We start from the raw sequence: 23746 nt of genomic DNA on the forward strand, positions 1-23746 counted from the left end.
CCTCGCTAGATTCAACATGCTGCCATCTGCCTTATTGCAGGGCAGATTCGAGGGTAAACCATATGCGGAACAAGTCTGCCCCTGCGGCTTGATGGAGGTAGAAACTGTCTCTCATGCCTTGTTACATTGCCATTTCTACAGAGATATACGCTCAGTATTTATTACCCATGCTGTGCAAAAATCTCCAAATGAATCTGAACTTCAATGTCTAAAATCCCCGGTAGAGAACAAGGATCCTGAGATCACGTTAAGGGTAGCCAAATTCTGTCTAATTGCCATGAAACTTAGGGAACAAGCTGTGCTATCATAATGATTAAGGCCTTAAATGATAATTTTAGGTTATACGTTAGGGACTAAGTTTTAATTTATATATTTGTGGCGCTGTGGGTAAATCCTCAGCGCCTAGGACTTGCCGATCGCATGGTCGGCGGTTCGAATCCCCGCAGCGGGGTGAGCTCCCGTCAAACGGTCCCAGCTCCTGCCCACCTAGCAGTTTGAAAGCACCCCTAAAGTGCAAGTAGATAAATAGGTACCGCTTTCTAGTGGGAAGGTAAACGGCATTTCCGTGTGCTGCGCTGGTGCCGGCTCGCCAGAACAGCTTCGTCACGCTGGCCACGTGACCCGGAAGTGTCTCCGGACAGCGCTGGCCCCCGGCCTCTTAAGTGAGATGGGCGCACAACCCTAGAGTCGGACACGACTGACCCGTACGGGCAGGGGTACCTTTACCTTTACCTTAACTGTTGCTATATCTGTATTGTCCCTGTTATACCTAATTGCAAATTCAAATGTATCCCTATCGTGTTTTATGACTTCCTTGATATTGTATTTGGGCTGGCCTGGTCTGTGACCGAAATAATAATAATAATAATAATAATAATAATAATAATAATAATAATAATAATAATAATATTTCAGGGTCATGGGTTTAAGCCCCATGGTCCCTTCCAATTCCTATGACTCTATTATGGCAGTTCCAAAAAGATACCTTCATTGAAATAAGCACCATTAATATTAGTATCTTTAGGCTTATCCAAAGACCAAAGTACAAAACTATAAAATTCTCCTCAAAATTTGACAATCTTTCTGCACTGTGCAGATGTTTGCACCTTCAAAGCATAAGGGAAAGAAAAGCTACATTCACTAAAATTCCCACTTACACACAACTGTTAAAGGACCTTGATCACTAGGCCACCGTCCAATTCTTAATTTTCCTTGAGCGAGTGAATGACAACAAGGTCGCACTGCAGGGGAGCCGTCCTGCTGCAGCTGATAGATTCTTGGACTTGGATACTGAAGCCCACTGGGTGCCCTTGGGCTAGTCTCATGCTTCTCCTTAACCTCCTTTAACGAATGTGTCAGAACGAATCTGTCAGCAATCCTTCATTCCTTTTATGATCAAGAACAATACAGAAGCAATGCTTAACCATGGTAAGTTTTTAACTCTGATTAGTATCTCAAATGGGACGCTGGTGGCACTGTGGGTTAAACCACAGAGCCTAGGACTTGCTGATCAGAAGGTTGGGGGTTTGAATCTCTGCGACTGGGTGAGCTCCTGTTGCTCAGTCCCTGCTCCTGCCAACGTAGCAGTTCAAAAGCACATCAAAGTGCAAGTAGATACATAGGTACTGCTTCGGCAGGAAGGTAAACGGCGTTTCCATGCATTGCTCTGGTTCGCCAGAAGCGGCTTAGTCATGCTGGCCACATGACCCGGAAACTGTACGCTGGTTCGCTCGGCCAATAAAGCGAGATGAGCGCCGCAACCCCAGAGTCGGTCACGACTGGACCTAATGGACCTAGTATCTCAAATATACATTGGTGTACTTTAGGGATGGAGAATCTGTGGCCCTCCAAATATTGTTGGATTCCAGCTTCCATCAGCCCCAGTTAGCATGTCCGAAGGCCAGAGATGATGAAAGCTGGAAGTCCAATGCATTTGGAGAGCTATAAGTTCCTCAACCCTGGTTCAGTTTGTCAAGCTTAAACCCTGCTTCTTGTAAAGGAAGAAACCTGTGAAACCTACCTGCAGCTGCAGAAGCAGGGTAATTACCTTATCTGTGGCTTGCTGGTTATAGGTGTATAGTTAATTCACGATGCGGTCTGCACACCCACTTTCAAGCATGGCTCCATGTTCTTGGTTTTGGTTGACACTTTACCTTGCTTTGATTTTCAGACATAAAGCTGAAAGCAGGTTCAGTGCTATGCCTGCATTGGGCAGGAAGTCAATTACAGTGGTACCTCGGGTTAAGTACTTACTTCATCCTGGAGGTCCGTTCTTAACCTGAAACTGTTCTTAACCTGAAGCACCACTTTAGCTAATGGCGCCACCTGCTGCCGCTGCACCACCGCTGCACAATTTCTGTTCTCATCCTGAAGCAAAGTTATTAACCTGAGATAATATTTCTGGGTTAGCGGAGTCCATAACCTGAAGCGTATGTAACCCGAGGTACCACTGTATCCATTTACCTAGTAAGCGACAATGTGGCAAATGCAATACCTGTATGAAAGCCCCCCCCCCAAGGGTACTCCCTCCTTCAGTCCCCATTTGGTACATTTCTGAATCTTCGACCTTTTCAGTTTTGGGATTCAGCAGTTGGGAAGGGCTGGGTGCACTTTAAATGCATGTGCCTTATGCCTTGTGTGTATGTGTATGGGCTTTCTAAGCAATAATTCGTATTAATAAATGCCTCTTAACATAACAGGGTTTTATATGCACTGCATTCGGAAATGCAGCTTGCGTAAGAATTTGGCAAGAAACCAGGAGCTTCCCCCACGTCCGAACCCTGCCATCCCACATTTTGTCAAAGCCCTCATAAAATCTCCTCTGTTTCTGGTTTCGATTTACCAAAAATAGGCTTTTGTTCTCTAGCTTGGCTCTAAAGGATAAAAGCTGTCAGGCAATGGCAACAATTTGAAACCTACTGGGCCCTTTCAATTGGCTTATACCTGTCATTAACTTGGAGGGACTCCTCAAATTTATGTGCACCTCTGCTTAGATCACCCAAGCTTGCCTATTTACCTGGGCATTGTTACCTTACTTTAAATCATCTTATTCTTCTCTGAAGATGCCAAATGCTTTTATTTCCTTCCTCTACTTGTGAGCTTCACTGTTGCTTTGAAGCAATATGGTTCCCCTGATCAGTCACTAGGGCTTACCTAGCAGATGAGTGATGAAGTTTGTCTTGGCCTCTTCTGCTGACCTCTTGCAGCAGGAGGAAGAACTCCAGGGGCCTGAAGCTGGCCTTCTCATGCTGTACTAAGAAACTCAAGGGTCTGGAAAGCATTCAGATGTTCAGCAGCCATTATGCCTCACTATCGGGGTTGTGCACTCAGATCAAAAACAAACACCTTTGCAAACCACATTTCTCATCTTCTGGCATTTGATTGCCGCATCTGGAAAACATGATTCTGAAAACGTAGGTTCTGAAACTGTATCATGGTTAAGAGAAAGAGCTATGAGTTGGGGTACACCAGGTTCAAACCTCACCTGGTCCTTGAACTTGTGGGGTGGTCTTAGGCAAGCGGCTCTTTGACAGCCTCGTTCCTCCTCATTTTATATGCTGACAATATTAATAATGGTCTAACTTACAGGGTAGGGACGTGGGTGGCGCTGTGGGTTAAACCACAGAGCCTAGGACTTGCCGATCAGAAGGTCGGCGGTTTGAATCCTGGTGACGGGGTGAGCCCCTGTTGCTCGGTCCCTGCTCCTGCCAACCTAGCAGTTTAAAAGCACGTCAAAGTGCAAGTAGATAAATAGGAACCGCTCCGGCGGGAAGGTAAACAGTGTTTCCGTGCGCTGCTCTGGTTCACCAGAAGCAGCTTAGTCATGCTGACCATATGACCTGGAAGCTGTATTATCAACAATTTGCATTAGTCACCCTTCATGTATTAAATCGATGCGGGTGGCACTGTGGTCTAAGCTGATTGGAAGGTTGGCGGTTCGAATCCCCACAATGGAGTGAGCTCCGGTTGCTCTGTCCCAGCTCCTGCCAACCTAGCAGTTCGAAAGCACGCCAGTGCAAATAGATAAATAGATACTGCTGTGGCAGGAAGGTAAATGGTGTTTCCATGCGCTCTGGTTTCTGTCACGGTGTTCTGTTGTGCCAGTAGCGGTTTAGTCATGCTGGCCACATGACCTGGAAAGCTGTCCATGGACAAACACCAGCTCCCTTGGCCTGAAAGCGAGATGGGTGCTGCAACCCCATAGTCGCCTTTGACTGGACTTAACTGTCCGGTGTATTTTACATTTATCAAATAGCATGTTTGAAAACACCTTATCATGTTTAATTACTATGATTGATTTATTGAAAAGCTGTCATGGTTTCTTATAATTCTTATGTCTCCTGGGCTCTCCTGCCCTATCCATGTGAAGGTGAATGGAATCATAGGATGTTCCTATCAGCAGTTGCAGTTTTATATGCAACCTTGTTAAGGTTCAATCCATTGCAGATGAGATTAACATACCCTGGCTCCTCCCTAAATGGTGAGGTCTCTAGAGGGCCACCACAGTGGTCTTGTTGTTCATTCTTTCCCCCTCTCCCATGTCACAATAGATATTATAGGACGTTTCTTTTATCAACCAAGCATTTTCTGCGGCAAACAAACCAATTCCGAAAAAGCCACAAGAAGCGTACGTGCCAAATATTATGTTAATGTTGAGACTGGTAACCACAATAAAGTTTTGGGAGATTTTGAGTTATGACAACCGAAACTTGGCCACGTCACAACCAGACGAAGGCAGTGAAATTAACACCATACACAATAATGAAAGAATGTCAGATGTGCACAAAAGGGTCTTGAGTTGCGGTAGCTGTGGGAGCTCTTACTCTGAGTAAGTATGTTTTCTTTTCTTAAATTTGGAACTCTGTGCCTGGGTGCAGTGTATAAGGCACTCGGTTCCCTTTCTCTTCCCCCCTTGCCTGATTTGCATTTCTGAAAAAGCCTCCCCACTTCTGCATCGGTGGGTGGAATTATGACACCATAAATTCTAACAGATTTGATTTGTTGTATAAGCTTTTTTCTTCTTTTTCAGGAGTGTCCTAAACATATGCCACAAATGCATTTATTAGTCTTTAAGGTGCCTCAAGACTGTCTGTCTCTTTATGTGTTTTATAACAGACTAACAACAACTCTGTCGTCTTTCCATCCTTCTGGTTCAGCACTTGCACTACAATAATACATGGTTTTTCTGGTGTGTGTGTTTTTTGTGGGGAGCTACCCCCGGTGCAATTTCTCAAGGTCAGCTGCATGCATGGTATTCTCGAATGAAGCCAATTAGGAAAATGTCCTTTATATTGCTCTGAGCTCCCCACTTCCCTAAGCTATGTGATATTTTAGAGCCTTTTTTTTTTAACATTTCCCCTGGAAGAGAGAGTTCTAACACTTGTGGGCTTTTTTTTTTTTTACCCTTGCAGGCATATTGAACATAACTGAAGGCAATCCGCATGCATACTCCAACCAGGCCGCAGATTAATTAACCCTAATGTGCCATGTTCCGTACATTACAGAGGATCAGGACAGGCCCCAAATATTTTGCTACCTGAGGCAAATGACAATATCGCACACCTTTCCACATACAGGAGCTGCCTAGCGTAACAGTTGACTCTTACTGTACTAATTGTTTCTAAATATACCTCTATACATATAGATGCATCTATACATATATGCAGAGTATATGCACATTTTATGCAAACCTGTATCTTATTTCTTCCTCTTTTTTGCTAATGTATAAGTAACCCAGTACATAGCTAGTACCACAGATTAGATCCCTAGAGTTATGTCATCTGCACTCCATGCAAGACCCCATGCAACCGCCTTAGGGACTCCGGTCCAGATTTGTGTAGGCATTCTTCCTTAGCCTTTTCCTCTCCCAAAGATGTCCCACAAGGCAGCGGGTACAGATTTTTCCTCAGGGTTTATTCCCGAAGCCTTTCTCATGAATGAGTATAGCCTCAAAACAGCAGAGATTAGGATAACTGTTTTCTTTTCTCCTAGATGGGGTACCTTCCCAGGTTCTTCTTTTCTCCTAGATGGGCTACCTTCTCCCTCTGCTTCTCATTTCCCTCTATAGCATGTGCAGAAACTGCCTTCTTAACCATTGGACCCATTGTTTATTACTTAGCATTATTTGTTAAATTTGTATACCGCACTTCATCTGAAAATCACAAGGCAGTTCACAACACACACACACGAGCCTCCCAAACTCTGCACTGTTCACACGAAATCTGCTCCACCCTCTGAAAACAGGCAGAAGGTGACTTAGGGACAGGAACTTTTCATCTGTACATCCCCTGTCTGTGGAATCCCCTCCTAAGGAAGGACTCTGAAATAAAATAAAATAATTTTGTTCTGATGACAGCAAAATCATTTTTATTTGCTTTTTGCATGGAATGTAAGTTGTCTTGATTATGGTTTTATCTGTTCTAATAAATTTAATTCTGCTGTTTATCTTTTATATACTTAAAGAGTTGTCTTGTGTTATGGTATGGTAAGTTGCCCTGAGCAAATTTGCAGAAGGGCAGGATTTTTTTTTAAAAAAATCACAAAGTAAACAAATGTTCAGGGAAATCCTTTCTTTTCGGCAGCAGAATCATTATCATCTCATCAAAATAATCTGCATTATGAATGGCACATAGATGTCAGAAGGAGGGGGACTTGAATCACTGGGCCTTGTTTCCTGATATTCTTCATAAAGAGGCTTTGGGGAAAATTCAGAATTCCCTTCCTCTCTAAATGAGATTAGCAGCTGCTGGTGGTTTTGACACCTTCACACTATGGGCACTGCTGCATTTGACAGGCGGTGTGTATTTTAGGAAACCAAATGCTTATATTCCAGGTGGTAAAATCTCCCCAGTAGTCTCTTTCCCATGGAAGATTTATATGTCTTCTGTTACTATTTTTGACCACGGATGTTATGCTTTTCAGAGCTCATGTGAAAATGATTGGCTGGCCAATGTTTATTTCCTAGTCCCTTAGCTAACATATAACTTCTGTTTTAATAGTTGTTGTCTAATCGCCAGGTACATGTTGCAGAGAGTATATCTAAGAATACTTAGAAAGGGGGAGAATGATGTCCACGCTAGCTGAATTTTCACAGCAGTTTAGGTCCATTGTGCTTTTCCTCTGAGGTCCTTAATGAACCGTCTTCCTATTTTTGGCACTTAAGAGGGACGGAATGCACCATTTCAGCCAAATCCCACTGTTATTATTTGTCCAATACAGCAATGGTTACATTCACAAGTTCACTTGATATGATTTAATTACTTCTGGGAACACTTTAACCACTCTTTGGCTGATACAGTAATTTTTAAAAAGCATTAGACATAAGAGATCACTTGCGTACTTTTTTCACATTCCCAACTCCCACAAGCAGCAAGAAATTCCAGTGGCAGTGGTTACCAAGCTTTGGTTTTCTCTGGAAGCAGAAATTGCTGGGTACGTATGGTGTTTTGTAATATTTTGGGTATAGTTACAGATATACTAAATGAGAATAAGTGGAGACAGGCAGCAGAACTCTTGCAAGGAGCAAATCTGCTGTTCCACATCACATAGCCAGAGAAACATCCCTGTGCTCCCAAAATGCTTCCAACTTCCAGGAACAGCTCTTAGCTGAGCTCTGTTTTTGCTGCTCATTTCTGTTCCCAAAAACATTTTTATTGTTCTCACACAAGCAAACAGAGCTTTTCTGCTCCCTTCAGCTGTGTGTGTGTGTAGGGAAAGGATGAGTCATCTTGCGCAAAACCAATAAACAGTCTTGTCGCACCTTAAAGACTAACCAATTTATTATGACTTCACTTTTATGGACTACGGTCTACTTCATCAGGTACATGCATAGATGGGTTCATCCCACGTAGAGACAACTGATGAGTAAGGACTCTGCTCCTCAGATATTCTGCCCATTCAACGAGGCTGGAGGCTGTACTTTTAGGGAGGGGACCATATATAGCCCAGTGGTGTAGAACACATACATTGCTCGAAGATTGCCCCTGGCACAGCTCCTCTTAAAAGCATTAGGCAAGAGGTGATGTGGAAGACCTCTGCCATAGACCCGTGAGAGGTGCTGCTGATCAGGGCAGACAGTGCTGGGCTAGAGATGAACGGCCTAAGCAGCTTTCGAAACAAAATTTTAAAAATCCTTCCAGTAGCACCTTAATAAAGGTAAAGAGACCCCTGACCATTAGGTCCAGTCGTGACTGACTCTGGGGTTGCGGCACTCATCTCGCTTTATTGGCCAAGGGAGCCAGCGTACAGCTTCCAGGTCATGTGGCCAGCATGACTAAGCCGCTTCTGGCAAACCAGAGCAGCACACGGGAACGCCGTTTACCTTCCCACCGGAGTGGTACCTATTTATCTACTTGCACTTTGACGTGCTTTCGAACTGCTAGGTTGGCAGGAGCAGGGACCGAGCAGCGGGAGCTCACCCCGTCTCGGGGATTCAAACCACCAACCTTCTGATCAGCAAGCCCTAGGCTCTGTGGTTTAACCCACAGCACCACCCATGTCCCACCTTGGAGACCAACTAAGTTTGTTATTGGTATGAGCTTTCGTGTGCATGCACACTTCTTCAGATACCTGTAACTAAGGCAGCTTTGCAAGGGTTGTGGTGTGAGCATGCAAAATATCAAGTTTCCCTTGGGCAAACACATCAGATGCATTCCTTAATCACAATCAGGTCAGGGAGCCATCATGGGTAGAAGTAAAAAAATAAATAAGGGCAATTAGTCTGTGCTGGCCTGTAGATAAAAGGAAAGGTAAAGGAGAAGCAGGGCTATGAAGAGTTTCTTGAAGGGTAAGAGCAAGAGGTTTATGCTTTTTATCTTGTTGACTCTGCTGAGACCCAGCCCTCAGTCTGGAGCCTGCTAATCAGTTCCCAGCAACCAGCTTTTTTGCTAAGCAATCTGACTTGGCACAGACTTTAAGTCTCTGAAAGGAAGGCGGGCTTGGGGGGTCAGGAAAACTGGCATGAGATTGTGCAGTTCTTCTGGGCAGTCCAGTTTGCTGAAGTCGGTGAGGCTCCACTGTTGCCCATAAAACATTGGGATGGCAATCATATGTTTGCAACACGCATTAAAAGTAGACGGTGTCAGCCGCATTGTTTACCTGTGATACTTTGGATAAAAAACAAGAAGCCTCCTCCACACTGTGTCAGCGGCTGTAGAGAACTGTAATAAGTCTTGACCTAAGGGGAATAATTGCTGGCAAACTATCTTCAAAGTCAGTGCATAATCCCCTCCAAGGGGGAAGCCTGCTTTTGTGAGAAATTCCCAGCAGACCGCTGGCAGAGCTGAACAGACACATCCTAAAAACACACACACACACACACACACACACACACACACGAGTGATGATGTTCTTTGAAGCTTGAGTGAGCTTTCATTCATTCAGGCACAACATGAAACACTGGAGGAAGCAAAGGTTGTTGGTGATGGGTGGCGGTGGAGCAGCTTAGCCAAGGTGCAAACTGAACCACTGTGTGATTACTCGTCAATCATTTTTACCTGCATGCACTCCAGTGCAGGTAATAAAATATATGCTTTCCTGCTTTACTATAAAACCAAAAATGAAAGCACAAAAGGAGCTGGCTTCAGGCCCCAGTTGCCTAATGCCTTTTTTATGGTGCACAGCCATTTTCTTTTGGGAAGGCGTCCAAAGAAATAGATCGCTCTGTGAAGTAACAGGTAACTTAGTTGGGCAATTTTCATTAGCTCTTTTGAGCAAATGCATTGAACCTGGGTATATTACAGCCTTCTTATATTCTTACTGTCACACATTTCGTTTTGTTCTTTGTCCATGATGCATCTGAATTCTAGCTGATGGGGATCTATGCATCCCCAAAATAGAAGCCAAAAGGGGATACAGTCCGCACAAAATTTGCACATGCTAATTTTCCACATAAGTGCAAATTTAGAAAAAATAACAATAATTGAAATAGAAATGCGATACTTTTCCCCATAATATGGAAGACTATATCTTCCCCTTCTCTTGCTTCTTACCATGGAGACAACCTGTCACCTCCAGTGACAGCAACTGAAAACATCTGTTTTTTAAGGCTATAAGAAATGTGGCTGTTTTCCTTTAATTTTGGTAAAGCCTGATTGACTGTTTTAATTCAGGCTTCCTCAGACTCGGCCCTCCAGATGTTTTGAGACTACACTTCCCATCATCCCTGACCACTGGTCCTGCTAGCTAGGTATCATGGGAGTTGTAGGCCAAAAACATCTGGAGGGCCACTACACTTCCCATCATCCCTGACCACTGGTCCTGCTAGCTAGGTATCATGGGAGTTGTAGGCCAAAAACATCTGGAGGGCCAAGATTGAGGAAGCCTGTTTTACTTTGTTTTGTTTGTCTTTCATCAAATACTCTAAAACATGAAATAATATTGGGATCCTTGGGGCATTTGCTGCCATACTTGTTGCTGCCACTGATGTCTAAATGGAAATGGGGATGGGGCTCAGAAAGAGAGCTGAAAGAGTACATGCCAATCACTTGCATGCAAACCTTTTGCTTCCAATCATCTGTTATGGTGCATGGCAGTCCTTGTGCCAGCAAAACCTGGAACTTTAGAGAGTCCTACCTGGTCCACCATATGTAGCTGTTGGGTTGTGGAGCTTGCTGCAGGTGACTTATGCAGCCACCTGCAGCAAAATTTCAAGAATACATGTAAGATGTTGTTCATTGGAGCTTTGGTTTCACTTCAATATCTATAGCTGAATATTTTTAAATACTATTCCATTTACATCCTCTTTACTATCAAGGTCGTGTTTCCTGCCATAAGCTCAAGTTGCTAATTGTTACTATCCAGGGCAGCAATTTCACAGGTGGCTTAAGTAGAGAAGTTTCTTTGCTATATATTTTACCATAGCCTAAGCAGAATTTGTTTACTCTCTTTTTCCTTCCTCTCTCTCTCACTCTTTCACAGCTAAATATGCTTAGGTCTTTTGCTACAAAGTGGTTCATTTATCATTAAATCTATTAATCAGCATTAATCTTTAACCCGATGAAGCAGAGCAAGATAAAAATGATGCGGGAAGTTACATATTTTGACATTTCTCAGATTTCTTGAAAAGCACATTGGATACCGTTGGAGGCCCAGGACTTTGGGAATAGTGCCTGTTAGCACTAATTGCCCTTTTGAGAAATGGCTCATTTGAAACCATTGTCCAAACAGCCCTCAGGAAAGCCATTGTCGTGGACTGGAAAGAATGCACAGTTCGTATGTGATTAATTGCAAGAAGCAGCGAGATTGCAATAAGATATGAATTGCCAAAGTTGGTTTGCGGTAACAGGAAATTGTGAACCATATATATTCAGGTCACCCCTTTCATTGCAACTAACAATTCTAGTTATGACAGGTATAGTAATATTTCTGTTGCTGGGCTGCATTGGGTCATGAATCTGATATGTTAATGTAGCAGTAGATCATTTACAAAAATGCCATAGGCATGCTGGCATGCAGCTTATGTTTTATTACACTCAGGGGCAGGGTTGACAGGGGTTAGTATCTATATGCCAGTATGTACTGGAGTTGTCCTGTGCTTATGCTTACATAGCCAAACTTACACCACTTGTACACTAAGGGGCCTGGGACACGGGTGGTGCTTTGGGTTAAACCACAGAGCCTTGGACTTGCCGATCAGAAGGTCGGTGGTTCGAATCCCTGCGACAGGGTGAGCTCTGTCCCTGCTCCTGCCAACCTAGCAGTTCAAAAGCACGTCAAAGTGCAAGTAGATAAATAGGTACCGCTCTGGCGGGAAGGTAAACGGCGTTTCCGTGCACTGCTCTGGTTCGCCAGAAGCGGCTTAGTCATGCTGGCCACATGACCTAGAAGCTGTATGCTGGCTCCCTCGGCCAATAAAGCGAGATGAGTGCCGCAACCCCAGAGTCGGTCATGACTGGACCTAATGGTCAAGAGTCCCTTTACCTTTACCTTTACACTAAGGAGCAAGTAGCAGCATATTGAATATAACCCTGGCAAGGCTGGCCCAATACATTTTGGCTCCTGAGGCGAACCACAAAATGGCGTCCCCCCACTCCCCACCAGGGAAGAAGGGGTGAGTGAACATCAAGAACAAAGGAGAAAATAAAGATCCACCTTGGGATTTGTTGGCCCTCTGGATACAGCCACCCAAGGCAGTCACCATCCATGCTCCTTGCCTTATGGGTGGGCCGGCCCTGAGCCCTGGGGTACACACATGTACAAATAACTGTACGGGGGGAAACACCTAAGGGGATAGGGGCTTTTTCAGGGCTGTAATCTCGCATGGGGCCCCCATGTGAGTCACGTGACTCTTGTGGGAGTGCGGACCCGGATCACGGCATCCTGGTTTTGGTCTGTGTCTCATTGGAGGGTATGGTTAAGCTCTTCCCTCAGTGGGAAGTGGGAACAAAAAGGACCAGAGTTTGTCTCCAGGAGCCTCTTGTGTTTCCATGGTAAGCCATAGTTGGTCTAACAGTGTCACGTGAACCAGGCCTGTTCAATGTAGTAACAAGCGCTTTCTTTTCGCTGCCTTGGAGAAATGGCTGCATTTGCTTCATATTTTTAAGTAATAAGTGAAGCAATCTGGAAACCGAGATTATTATTATTTTTGAAGTGTGAGAGACAAACATTTATTAAAGTAAATACTGCTTACTAAAAGCTGCTTTCTAAACAAAGTAGACACGACTCTTTTCTTCTTTTGCTATAACTATGTACCAAAGCTTTTCTAAAAATCTGGCATTTATTATGGAATGCCAACTCTTTATTCAGGTAATTCCACTGAAAACAATACTTTCCTATGAGAAATGCATTTGGAGCAGTGTTTTTTTCTTTTAATAACTGTTTCATGATGACTGAGACATCCATCTATCCTTGAACATCTGCCTTGGAAGAAGACTTATTTATTTATTTATTTTAAAAAAACCTGTTATTATTTGGCAGGGTGGATGTGGGTTAGTAAACCATTCCACAAAGCAGAAACTTTGCATTAGGAATTCTTCAAATGTGGTAAAGATAAATATCTTCAAATGTGGTAAAGAGAGATATTCCACATTGTTTTTGCAAGTAAATGCTTTGAGCTCTTTTAAAATGCCTTTTAATGATTCACAGTATTTAATGTGTGCATGGGTTTATAGTTAGCGGATATAAATTTTGCAAATACATGAAACAACACCATAAAATATGTGTTATAAATGAAAGGCAGGGTCCTTTTTATTTACTATGTTCTTTGTAAAAGAAAAGCACTTAGTGGAAACAAACAACAATCGTCATGTAAAAGATTATTTACAATGTCTCTTTTATAATTGTGGTATTTGCAGACTGCAATTCTTATATGAATACTGCCACTGTACAGATTGTTAAGAACGAGAAAGTTCAGATTTCAACGCAAACACACTAATTCAGTAGTTTCTTGCATTGATGGAAACACATGAGCATGGATCAGGAGTTTTCTTCAATGACTTTGTTGGAGGAGATTAATAATAATAATAATAATAATAATAATAATAATAATAATAATAATTTGTACCCCGCCCATCTGGCTGGGCTTCTCCAGCCACTCTGGGCAGCTTCCAACAAAGATTAAAAATACATTAAAATGTCACCTATTAAAAACTTCTCTGAACAGGGCTGCCTTCAGATGTCTTCTAAATGTCAGGTAGTTGTTTATCTCTTTGACATCTGATGAGAGGGTGTTCCACAGGGCGGGCGCCACTACCAAGAACACCCTCTGCCTGGTTCCCTGTAGCTTTGCTTCTCACAGTGAGGGAACTACCAGAAGGCCCTCAGCACTGGACCTCAGTGTCCAGGCAGAACGATAGATGTGGAGACGCTCCTTCAAGTATACTGGGCCAAAGCCATTTAGGGCTTTAAAGGTCAACACCAACACTTGGAATTGTGAATACAGTATACCACTTTGCATTTATGGAGCTATCCTGCCCAAGGGAAACACTTGTCAGTAGGAAAGGTCTGTTACTGATGCGTACAGGCATGATTTGTGGCCATTGAGAAAAATGGAAGATGTACCGTTTACTGAATGGGATCTCTAGATGAAGTATTAAATGGTTTGCCTGCATCCTGTAGTCCTTAGGGGAATAGTTGTGCTAACAATGTCAGATAAGCATTAACACATGTGTAGGTAAATTTATATATGATGAATTAAGTCTATTTGCTCTCAAGGACTGGTGATTAACCTGAATGGACCTTCGTGAAATTAGAATGGACACATTACAAAAGCATGCATTGCGAAATGAAAAATCAACAAACAGTATTTCTATTGGCTATGCTGATTTCTTGCCTACTTCTTGGAAGGAAGCATAAAAATGTTATCCTAGGGGGTGTAAAAGGTCACAGTTTCCTCCAGAAAAAAATCTGAATGCATTCATTTGGAGAATATTCCACTGGGTAATTATTTTTAATAGAGATAGAGAGGAATGTAGTAGGGCTTTAAGGTTTAGATTAATGCTCTTTGGGAATTTGGGGAAAAACTTCTCCTTTTGTTTCTTGATTGGCTTGCCGTAAAACAAGGCTCATCAATTCAATGAGCACGTGCAAGTTAAATTATATTAAATGATTCCAGAGGTCAAGAATGCAGTTCAGAAAAAGTTCTGGTCTGGTCATCACTTATTTTAATAGAACTTGTGTAGAATTTTGGTATATACTAAACTGTAGCTGTATGTTGAAGAAGCATGTCACATGAATATAGAAACTGCCTTAGATTGAGTCAGACCATTGGTCCGATATTCTGTACCAGTCTTCCCCAACCTAGTGCCCTCCAGATTTTTTTGTACTGCAGTTTACATCCGCCTTGGATGGTGTAGCCACATGCTCTGAGTGACCCCAGTTTTCCGAGGCCTCAGGCAAAGGACTCCCCAAATTCTGTTACATCTTCTACTTCTTTTTAAGCAAGACATACCAGGAATTAACCTTGAATTAGCCTTCTGCATGCAAACCATCCGCTGTACCACTGAACTATTATTACGGTACATTCAGCAGAGAGAGGATTTACAATAGAATTGCCAGGTTCCTTTAAGAGCTCAGCAGAGACTCAGCAATTGTAGCTCAGCAGAATGGTTAAGCAATCACTCCCTTTTCACATGGCACTCTGGGAATTGTGGGAAACCACTGGGACCCATGCTTTCTAGTCCCAGAACAAACAGAAGTGCGGACAAACCCTCTGTTGCTCTTCCCCTTGCAGTCTACGGGCCTGATCTTACTCTTTGTTGAGCTGATGTGTGTGAAAAGCATTCACACATTTCCAGTTTGGCCTTTACATTATTTGTCATTGCTGATAGGTTGTTGTTGTTGTGAAGAGGAGATATCTGGCAGCAAACTTCATTAATCAGCATTTCAGAGGAATGCAGGGGAGGAACATGCTTATTCGCAGTTCACTTTCTCTTGTCCTTGCTGATACGAGGTCTTTACACATTCTGGTATGAAAACACAACTCCTGCTTTATCGTTGCCTGAAGACACGATGCAGCTGTGCTCCTGCCACGCAAGCAACTCATTTCCTATGCTGCCTGCTGTTGCAGATGAAAGGGTCATGGGTGCTCGGGATGTTGCCCTCTAACCTTCGTGACAGCAGGTATCAAAACTAACGTGAAAGCAAAGGAAAGTGTGGCAAAGCCATCACGCCACCCCCACAAAACAGAAGGCATCGCTAAGGTGCAGGACTGGGATGAAATCAACCGCATGGCAGGGGAGGTGAGAGGAAGGAAGGCCCCAGACAGCGCAGAAGGGAATGGACACTGGTCTCAAGATACTTTGGATGAGTGGCCGGCCTAGATCAGAGTTTCCCAAACTTGGGTGTCCAGCTGTTTTTGAACTGCAACTCCCATCATCCCTAGCTAGCAGGACCAGTGGTAAAGGAATGATGGGAATTTTAGTCCAAAACCAGCTGGACCCAAGTTTGGGAAGCCCTGATCTAGATGAAGGCAACAGAAGGGCGCATGCATACAGGAAGCTGTTAAAGGCAGAAACTAGATATGAAGCCTCAGTCCGAACAAATATGGGCTCGTGGGAAGCTGGTGGGAAGGCACTGCTCCCATAAAGCAGCCATGTATCCTACTTTATAGATGGCATTCCAAGTTTGGTTTAAAGAAGAGATGGCTGGCCTGGTGCCCTCCATATGTTGGTGGGGTCTGCAGCACCAATCATTCCCAATCTTCAACCATGCCAGCTCGGCTGATGGGAGTTGGAGTCCAACAGCATCTGAAGAACAGCAGGTTAGACTTAAAAATAAAGAAGCGTAAGAAGGGGACTCTGAGAACTTTCTCTTATCCCTATAGGGAAAATGTTTTAATATCTATTATATTGTATGTGAGTTAACAAAGGACTTTCTTTCTCTTCCCTCCCACAGCTAAACTAGGTGAAGGAAATTAAGCAGCCGGAGGAGATAAATAGTATGGAATAATTATATGAGTTAAGATAAACTGGAATGAATCCAATAACTAGGAAGCAAATTTGGGTGGAAGCCGGACTATGTGGTGGAGGAAATTATTGTCCTGGAGGAAGTGAGGGATATGGAGGGTGGCGCTGTTACTGATCTTCTGTAAGCTTTTCATGGGCTTCACTGAGCTCAGAGGCAAAAGAACAGGTATATAGAGGACGAGGTCATTTTTAAGGTATCCTGGTCCCATACTGAAGAGGTCTTGGTGTACTAACACCAGCACATTGAATGTATCCTTGTAGCTAATTGGCCACCAGTGCGAGTTTTTAAGCAGTGCCATAATATTGTTACAAAAGCCTGGCACCTGCCCCCTCACTCTGCCAAGCAGTGGCCAGAGTGCATGGGGTCACAGGCACACGTACAGGGTCTGTGTCTCTTAGGAGAACAGAAGACACGGCGGAGGCTGTCGTGCTTTAAGAAATAGGGCTTATTCGCCTATTTACACCTTCTGCCTGCATGGAGGGGGTCCAGATCTTACAGCATGGTGCAGGCAGTCCTTCCTTCATGCTCACCAAAGTGGATCTGTCATTTTCTTCTTCCCAGAAGCCCCTTGCCCTCCCCCAGAGCAGTTACCCTGGCAACCTTCCAAATCTCCAGTCTCTGGTCACACCTGGGACAAGGAGTTGTTGACGACCCTCAATGGCTGTCTGCCATAACGCTAACAGCTCTGGTCTTCCCTCAGCCAGTCAGCCATAACCCTTGTGGCTTATATTCTCCCTTCATATCACAAAGGACCCCAGATCCTAGCATTTATTAATTTCTAGGGTTTAGGGGGATTCCCACTATTCAAGCAGTCAAGCCACTGCCTTTTGCACCAGCTGTAGCTTCTGGGTCAGCCTCAAGGGAATCCCCACACAGAGAGCACTGCAAAAATCCAGTCTGAAGGGTACCAGATTGTGGCCAGGCTATCACAACCCAGGAAGGGCCATAGATGCCTTGCCAACCAAAGCTGGAAAAAGGCACCATGAGGCACTGTTCAGTTAGAAAGTTCTTCCCAACATCCATCTTAATTGTTCTTCATTTCCTTCCTCCTTATTGAATACCTCCTGTAAGCTCCTGAGTGCATTTGGCATCTGGTTTGCCTCCTAGGGGTCTGAGATCTCTTGGTGGTTAGCGTTATCCAACACAATCGGTTCATTTTTTTATTTTAAAGGAGGATGGCTCTTTTCTTTCATTTACAATATTTCTACTGCCAAGAGAGAATTCTTTATTTAGAACAGATGAGGCTAGTCCAGTGGTTGCTAGCACCTCACATCATTCAGATGGGATATTTTCAGCGTTAATCCACAGGAAATGACAAAAGAATTCACAATAGCCCTTTGTGCCAGATAGGGTAAGACATTTCTTAAGATTTTATTGTTTTGTGTGGTTTTTTGTTTTGGTTTTTTGTATCCATTGATGTGGTTGGCTTTTGCATTTGGATTTTCACACAAAATTTGCAACGGCCATTTGATTTATATGTCACTTTCAAGGCTCCTCTAGACCAAGGGCTAAGCTAGATGCAATAAATCCTCCCTTTGAGAATCACTGGTGTATGGGGATCAAGAGTAATGTTGTGTGGGTATTACTATTTACAGTATTATAAACTGATGTAAGTAAGTAAACTGAAATAAGAGAAACATCCAATGGGGTTTTTGCATGCCCAGTCACAGTGCCCTCACCCCCAGGATCTTTAAGGGAAGAAGAACTGGACACCACAACAATTTTGGGAATAAAATGGCCACTTTATTAATTTCAGATATAGGAAGCCTTGGCATAGGCATTGGGTGTAAAAAAAAAAGGTAAAGGACCCTGGACAGTTAAGTCCAGTCAAAGGCGACCATGGGGTTGTGGTGCTCATCTTGCTTTCAGACTGAGGGAGCCAGCGCTTGTCCACAGACAGCTTTCCGCGTCATGTGGCTAGCATGACTAAACCGCTTCTGGTGCAATGGAACACCGTGATGGAAGCCAGAGAGCACAGAAACACTTTACCTTCCCATTGCAGCGGTACCTATTTATCTACTTGTACTTGAGTGCTTTCAAACTGCTAGGTTGGCAGGAGCTGGGACTGAGCAACTGGAGCTCACCCCGTTGTGGGGATTCGAACTGCCAACCTTCTGATCGGCAAGCCCAAGAGGCTCAATGGTTCAGACCATAGCACCACCTGCATTCCCATTGGGTGTATACCCCTCTCAGCCTCCTATTGGCCATTGTATATGGGTGGGGAGCGGACGTGAGTGAAGACTGCTGCACTCAGGCCCACTCTCGAAGTCCCTCCTCCTGGGCTGCAGTCGATTGGCCAAAATTTCAAATGGGTGTGACAGGAACCTGAAGGCTCCGTGGCAGCCGGGGGAGCAAGCAAACTGCCGCAAACAAGATGGCATTGCTCTGATGTGTGGTGGAGTTGCTGCAACCGCCCCCCCCCCCGGACTGTATAAGTGGCCTTTATGACATTAGTAGGACAAATATAGTTTAAGCACATTGCCCATTAAAGGTGCTATAGATCTGATTAATAAAAATAGATTTTTATGTAGTCTAATGCCCAGACATCTGCCTTTTATTATGACTTCTGTCTCTCTGTGGCTGCGAAGCTGTGGTGGAAAGATGTAAGTAACAACTCCCTAAAAATAGTGAAAAGCTAATTTGGAACTTGAACCAATTCCAGACTTTCTCAATTTATCCCTAATGATCTTAAGTCCAGATAGGGAGATAGCCTTATGGTCTTCCTTTGCTCTTAGCTTCACACACCGTGATTTCCATTTACACAAAAAAAAGCTATTATTGTAGGCTTCATTATTAGCTTTGGCTTTCATTCCATATTAAAAATAACAAAAACACTCAGGTCATTGTCCAGCCCTTCTCTGCAGCAGGATGCACTAGCAAAGGGAGTTGCACACTTACAGAGAAGGCACAATATTGCTGTTAGCATTCACCACAGAATATCATAGAATCATAGAACTGTAGGGTTGGATGGGACCCTGAGGGTCATCTCGTCCAACCCCCTGCAATGCAGAAATCTCAGCTAAAGTATCCATGCCTAAAAAACCTCCAAGGAAGGTGAGTCCATCACCTCCTGAGGGAGTCCATTTCACCTTTGAACAGCTATTACTGTCAGAAAGTTCTTCCTGATGTTTTGTCAAGTTGTTTCTTTGCACCTAAGTGTCTGGTTTAAATTTTTGCCCCTTTCCCTACCTCCTAGGGACACGGGTGGCGCTGTGGGTTAAACCACAGAGCCTAGGACTTGCTGATCAGAAGGTTGGCAGTTCGAATCCCTGCGACGGGGTGAGCTCCTGTTGCTCGGTCCCTGCTCCTGCCAACGTAGCAGTTTGAAAGCACACCAGTGCAAGTAGATAAATAGGTACCACTTTGGCGGGAAGGTAAACGGCATTTCCGTGCACTGCTCTGGTTTGCCAGAAGCGGCTTAGTCATGCTGGCGACATGACCCGGAAGCTGTACACCGGCTCCCTCGGCCAATAAAGTGAGATGAGCGCCGCAACCCCGGAGTCGGGCACGACTGGACCTAATGTTCAGGGGAAGGGAGCGGAGCGCTCTCTCTTTCATTACCATCCTATGCCACACCCTGGAACCTATAGTTGGGGTATCCACTGTAATGTCTTCCAAAGTTGTTAGACTACAGCTCCCATCATCCCTGGCCATTGACCATGCTTGCTGGGCTGGTGGAACTTGGAGCTCAGCAACATCTGGTTCCCCTTCCCTGATTGAGATAGAAGCCCAAGTGCTTCGTTAGCCTGCCATAAAAAACCTGATTGCATGGTCCCCCTGTTCCTGAATACATGGGGATCCACAAACTTTAAGGTTCCACCACCACATGAAAATGTTCTGCACATCCAAAACTGACCTTTCTGAACTTTCGCCATTCGCATGCTAGCTTTCCAGAGTCAGGGGATTGTCGGGGTGGTGGAAAACTCAATATGTGACCCCCCCCCCCTTTGCAGCTCAAGAGTGGTGCAAGCTTAGGCGGTAAAACATTTCGCTCCTCTTCAACAAGAAAACATTTTGTAGCCATGATTGTTCAATCGCTTTTCATCTTTTAGCAAACACGTAGATGCAGAAAAATAAAATTTCCCATTTGTTTTTGTTATTCATTCTAACTAAAATGGAGAGGGGTTAAAATGGAAATGCATCTTATTTCTTACGGGGATCAAAGTAAATTCATGGAGAACAAATGATTCCTTTCCCCTCCCTTGCCCAGCCCTAACCACTTTAGCTTCCTGCAGACTTCTTTATTAGTTTCTGTGAGTAGTCTGTTTCCTATGATGACTGAAGGCAGGGCATCAAACTAGGCTTGGTATCTAGGGTTCTTCACAGAGTCTTTTATTACAGATGAGGGACAAAATACATTCCAGGATGCTGTCACTATTTTGCGAGGCGGCGGGGATTTGAGCACATATTGGAAAATTAAGTTTGCGCAATTGAAGTGGATTAAAGCAATCTGTCTCCCTAGCATAACAGTCCACTTTTTAATTTTTTAAAAAATGGATATTTGTGGTTAGGAAAGCGACTGGGAAAAGCACTGAAATGTGTGGGATGAATGAATGATTTAATGGGAAGACGTACAAACACCCTGCAAGCAAATCTTGAGTAAATTCAGACTGAAAACTCATTTGTTGTATAACTGCACTGCGGACAGATCAGAAAGAATGTTCAGTGTGTTTCTTAAACAACAACAACAACAATAATAATACTATTGATTGTTGCAATTATAACAAGACACGTATCTCAAATATAAAACCACACACAAAAAAACATAAAACAATATTCTGAGACTATATGAGTTGGGGAAAAATTGCTCAATAAAGGCTCGGTATACTTTAAGGTCCACATAAACTTTGTGTTTGCAAATAAGGATGGACGCTCCATAAAATAGCTGATCTGGAGGAGTGCCAGTATTCACAGACCATTCTAGATAATACTTGCCTTTGAAACTATGCCTCATCTCTGGCAAGCTAAACATTCTATAATTTGCAGGACTACATTCCCAACAGGTGGTGCACAAATGTACAGGAAAACAGCAGATTATTTCTAACAAATTATATACGTACAATCCAGTGTCCTCCCCCAGGATTTTCATAAACATATGAAAACACCAGCCATTTGTTTCTTTATTTCATCTCCTTATTACTAAATGAGTGAAAGCTAAAAGTATCTCTGTGTTACCGTCTTTTGCTTAACCTGAAATTACAGGAAATGGAACCATGACTGAACTTAGAGGCGGCTGAGTCCATCAGACCAACTTTTCATTCCTTAGTCATTTCATTCATTATATGGTATACATTATATGGCTTTCTATACCTATATCTCGTTATTTCTAACCCGAGAAAGAGCCACACTTGCCCAATGAACATCAACTAGAATTAACGGACACCTAGAGGGACGCGGGTGGCGCTGTGGGTAAAACCTCAGTGCCTAGCTAGGACTTGCCGATCGTATGGTCGGCGGTTCGAATCCCCGCAGCGGGGTGAGCTCCCGTTGCTCGGTCCCTATTCCTGCCCACCTAGCAGTTCAAAAGCACCCTTAAGAGCAAGTAGATAAATAGGTACCGCTTTATAGCGGGAAGGTAAACGGCGTTTCCATGTGCTGCGCTGGTGCTGGCTCGCCAGAGCAGCTTCGTCACACTGGCCATGTGACCTGGAAGTGTCTCCGGACAGCGCTGGCCCCCGGCCTCTTAAGTGAGATGGGCGCACAACCCTAGAGTCGGACACGACGGGCAGGGGTACCTTTACCTTTACCTAGAGTTACTCATCTTCCCAGGAACTCATCTTCTTCACAATCCAGCTGTGCTGATGACACACGCTATTCATTTTTGCCCTGCCTTGCCATAGCTTAGTAAGTGAGTTGGGGCCTGGAATTCTGGAGGACTTTGAAGTGCACCTAAATGATCTAAAGATACTAGAATCTTTAGTTACAATCTGTTAGACCATCTGTGTTTTTTAGGGGGAGGTTATTTCCTGGTTGTTTTTAATTGCTTTGGGTCGCTCAGTGAGAAAAGCGACTAACAATTATAAATAATAATAGAAGCCAAAGAAAAAAATAAATGCCACCTGGAAACTAGAAAATGTGCTGTGCAAAGGCGATTCCAACTACCTGTCGGGTGTTGGGTTTTGTTATAAATGTTTCCCCCGTCCCCAAGCAAGGCTTCTTTGTTTAGTTTCACATTGTTTGATGCAGTTATGCTTCTTGTTTGCATTCCCTCATGATTTCTCTTGGCAAAGGAGGGGAGGTCCCCAATTTGTTCCATAATTGCTCTCCACCATGGCTGTTCCTATGAGGTAGGAAAAGCAGGGAGGGCTTTTATTACTTCATGTTGCTTTTTAAAGCAGCATTTCGAGCTTTTGAGTAACTGAACATGAACTCCCTTCTTTTGGCAAGCAAGCTTATGGAGGGCATTACAAAAATCATTGGCTTGAATTGCATGTTTTTCTCTGTACGTTGGTGTGACTTAGACCCTTTCAATCCATCCATCCATCCATCTCTGTATTACTGGACTCTATTGCTGGATTTATTACTGGATTCTTTTTGCTGGACTCTAAAATTTGGGTTGAGCCAGATCTATTGGATGCTAGGAACCAGTTCCTTGCTTTCTATGCCTCTAGAATAATGATCAAAAGAAGGAACGTCAGATGCTTGGAGCCAGCCAACAGGAATCTCTGATCAGAACTTGGAGGTTGGTAACTCTTGGGAAGCCAAAACACACCATTTATCTAATTCCTGCAGCATACTTCATTTCCTCAGTCTGAGCAGCTTGTCTCAGAATGCAGCAACTCAGGACCACTTCTCTATCTCCCCTTGCATCTGCCCCTACTTGCATCTGCTCCTGGTATGCCCCATGGAGGACCTTAATAAGGTCTACAAATAACAACACTTTGGAGGTCCTGAGCCTCAAGGAGGTTAGATTGGTTTCAACTAGGGCCAGGGCCTTTTCAGCACTAGCCCCAATGTGGTGGAACGCTCTGTCACAAGAGACTAGGGCCCTGCGGGACTTGACATCTTTCTGCAGGGCCAGCAAGACATAGCTTTTCCACCTGGCCTTTGGTTTGGACTCGGTCTGACCCTTATGTTTCCCTCCCCTTATGGTCTTGATTTATCAGCTACTTTAAAATGAGGCTGCATTTTAAATTGCATTTTAACCTGTATCTTAAATTGGTCCCCTCCTTCTTTTCCTCCCCCCCTTTCCCCCCTATTCTGTTTTTTAGTGTGATTTTATTGGTGTTAGCCGCCCTGAGCCCAGCTCTGGCTGGGGAGGGTGGGGTAAAAATAAACATCATCATCATCATCATCATCATCATCATTATTATTATTATTAATTGCTTCCTGTACCTCACTT

At 43.8% G+C, this 23746-nt stretch overlaps 1 protein-coding gene across 2 annotated transcripts in view; it reads left to right on the plus strand.

Annotated features, from left to right (window-relative positions):
* CCBE1 (collagen and calcium binding EGF domains 1) overlaps positions 1 to 23746 on the plus strand; it is a 140568-nt gene that overhangs the window by 61412 nt on the left and 55410 nt on the right. Inside the window, exon 1 of one of the 2 annotated variants that reach the window (XM_083702868.1) lies at positions 4755 to 4828. The exons of the other annotated variant lie outside the window; for it this stretch is intronic. Within the exon in view, the coding sequence (XP_083558994.1) occupies positions 4770 to 4828 (59 nt within the window). The 5' untranslated portion in view covers positions 4755 to 4769. Of the gene's footprint in view, positions 1 to 4754; positions 4829 to 23746 lie in introns of those variants that run through there. 2 annotated transcript variants of the gene reach the window in all.

This window comes from Podarcis gaigeae, assembly GCF_964106915.1.
Source record: "Podarcis gaigeae genome assembly, chromosome: 11".
NCBI lineage: Eukaryota > Metazoa > Chordata > Lepidosauria > Squamata > Lacertidae > Podarcis > Podarcis gaigeae.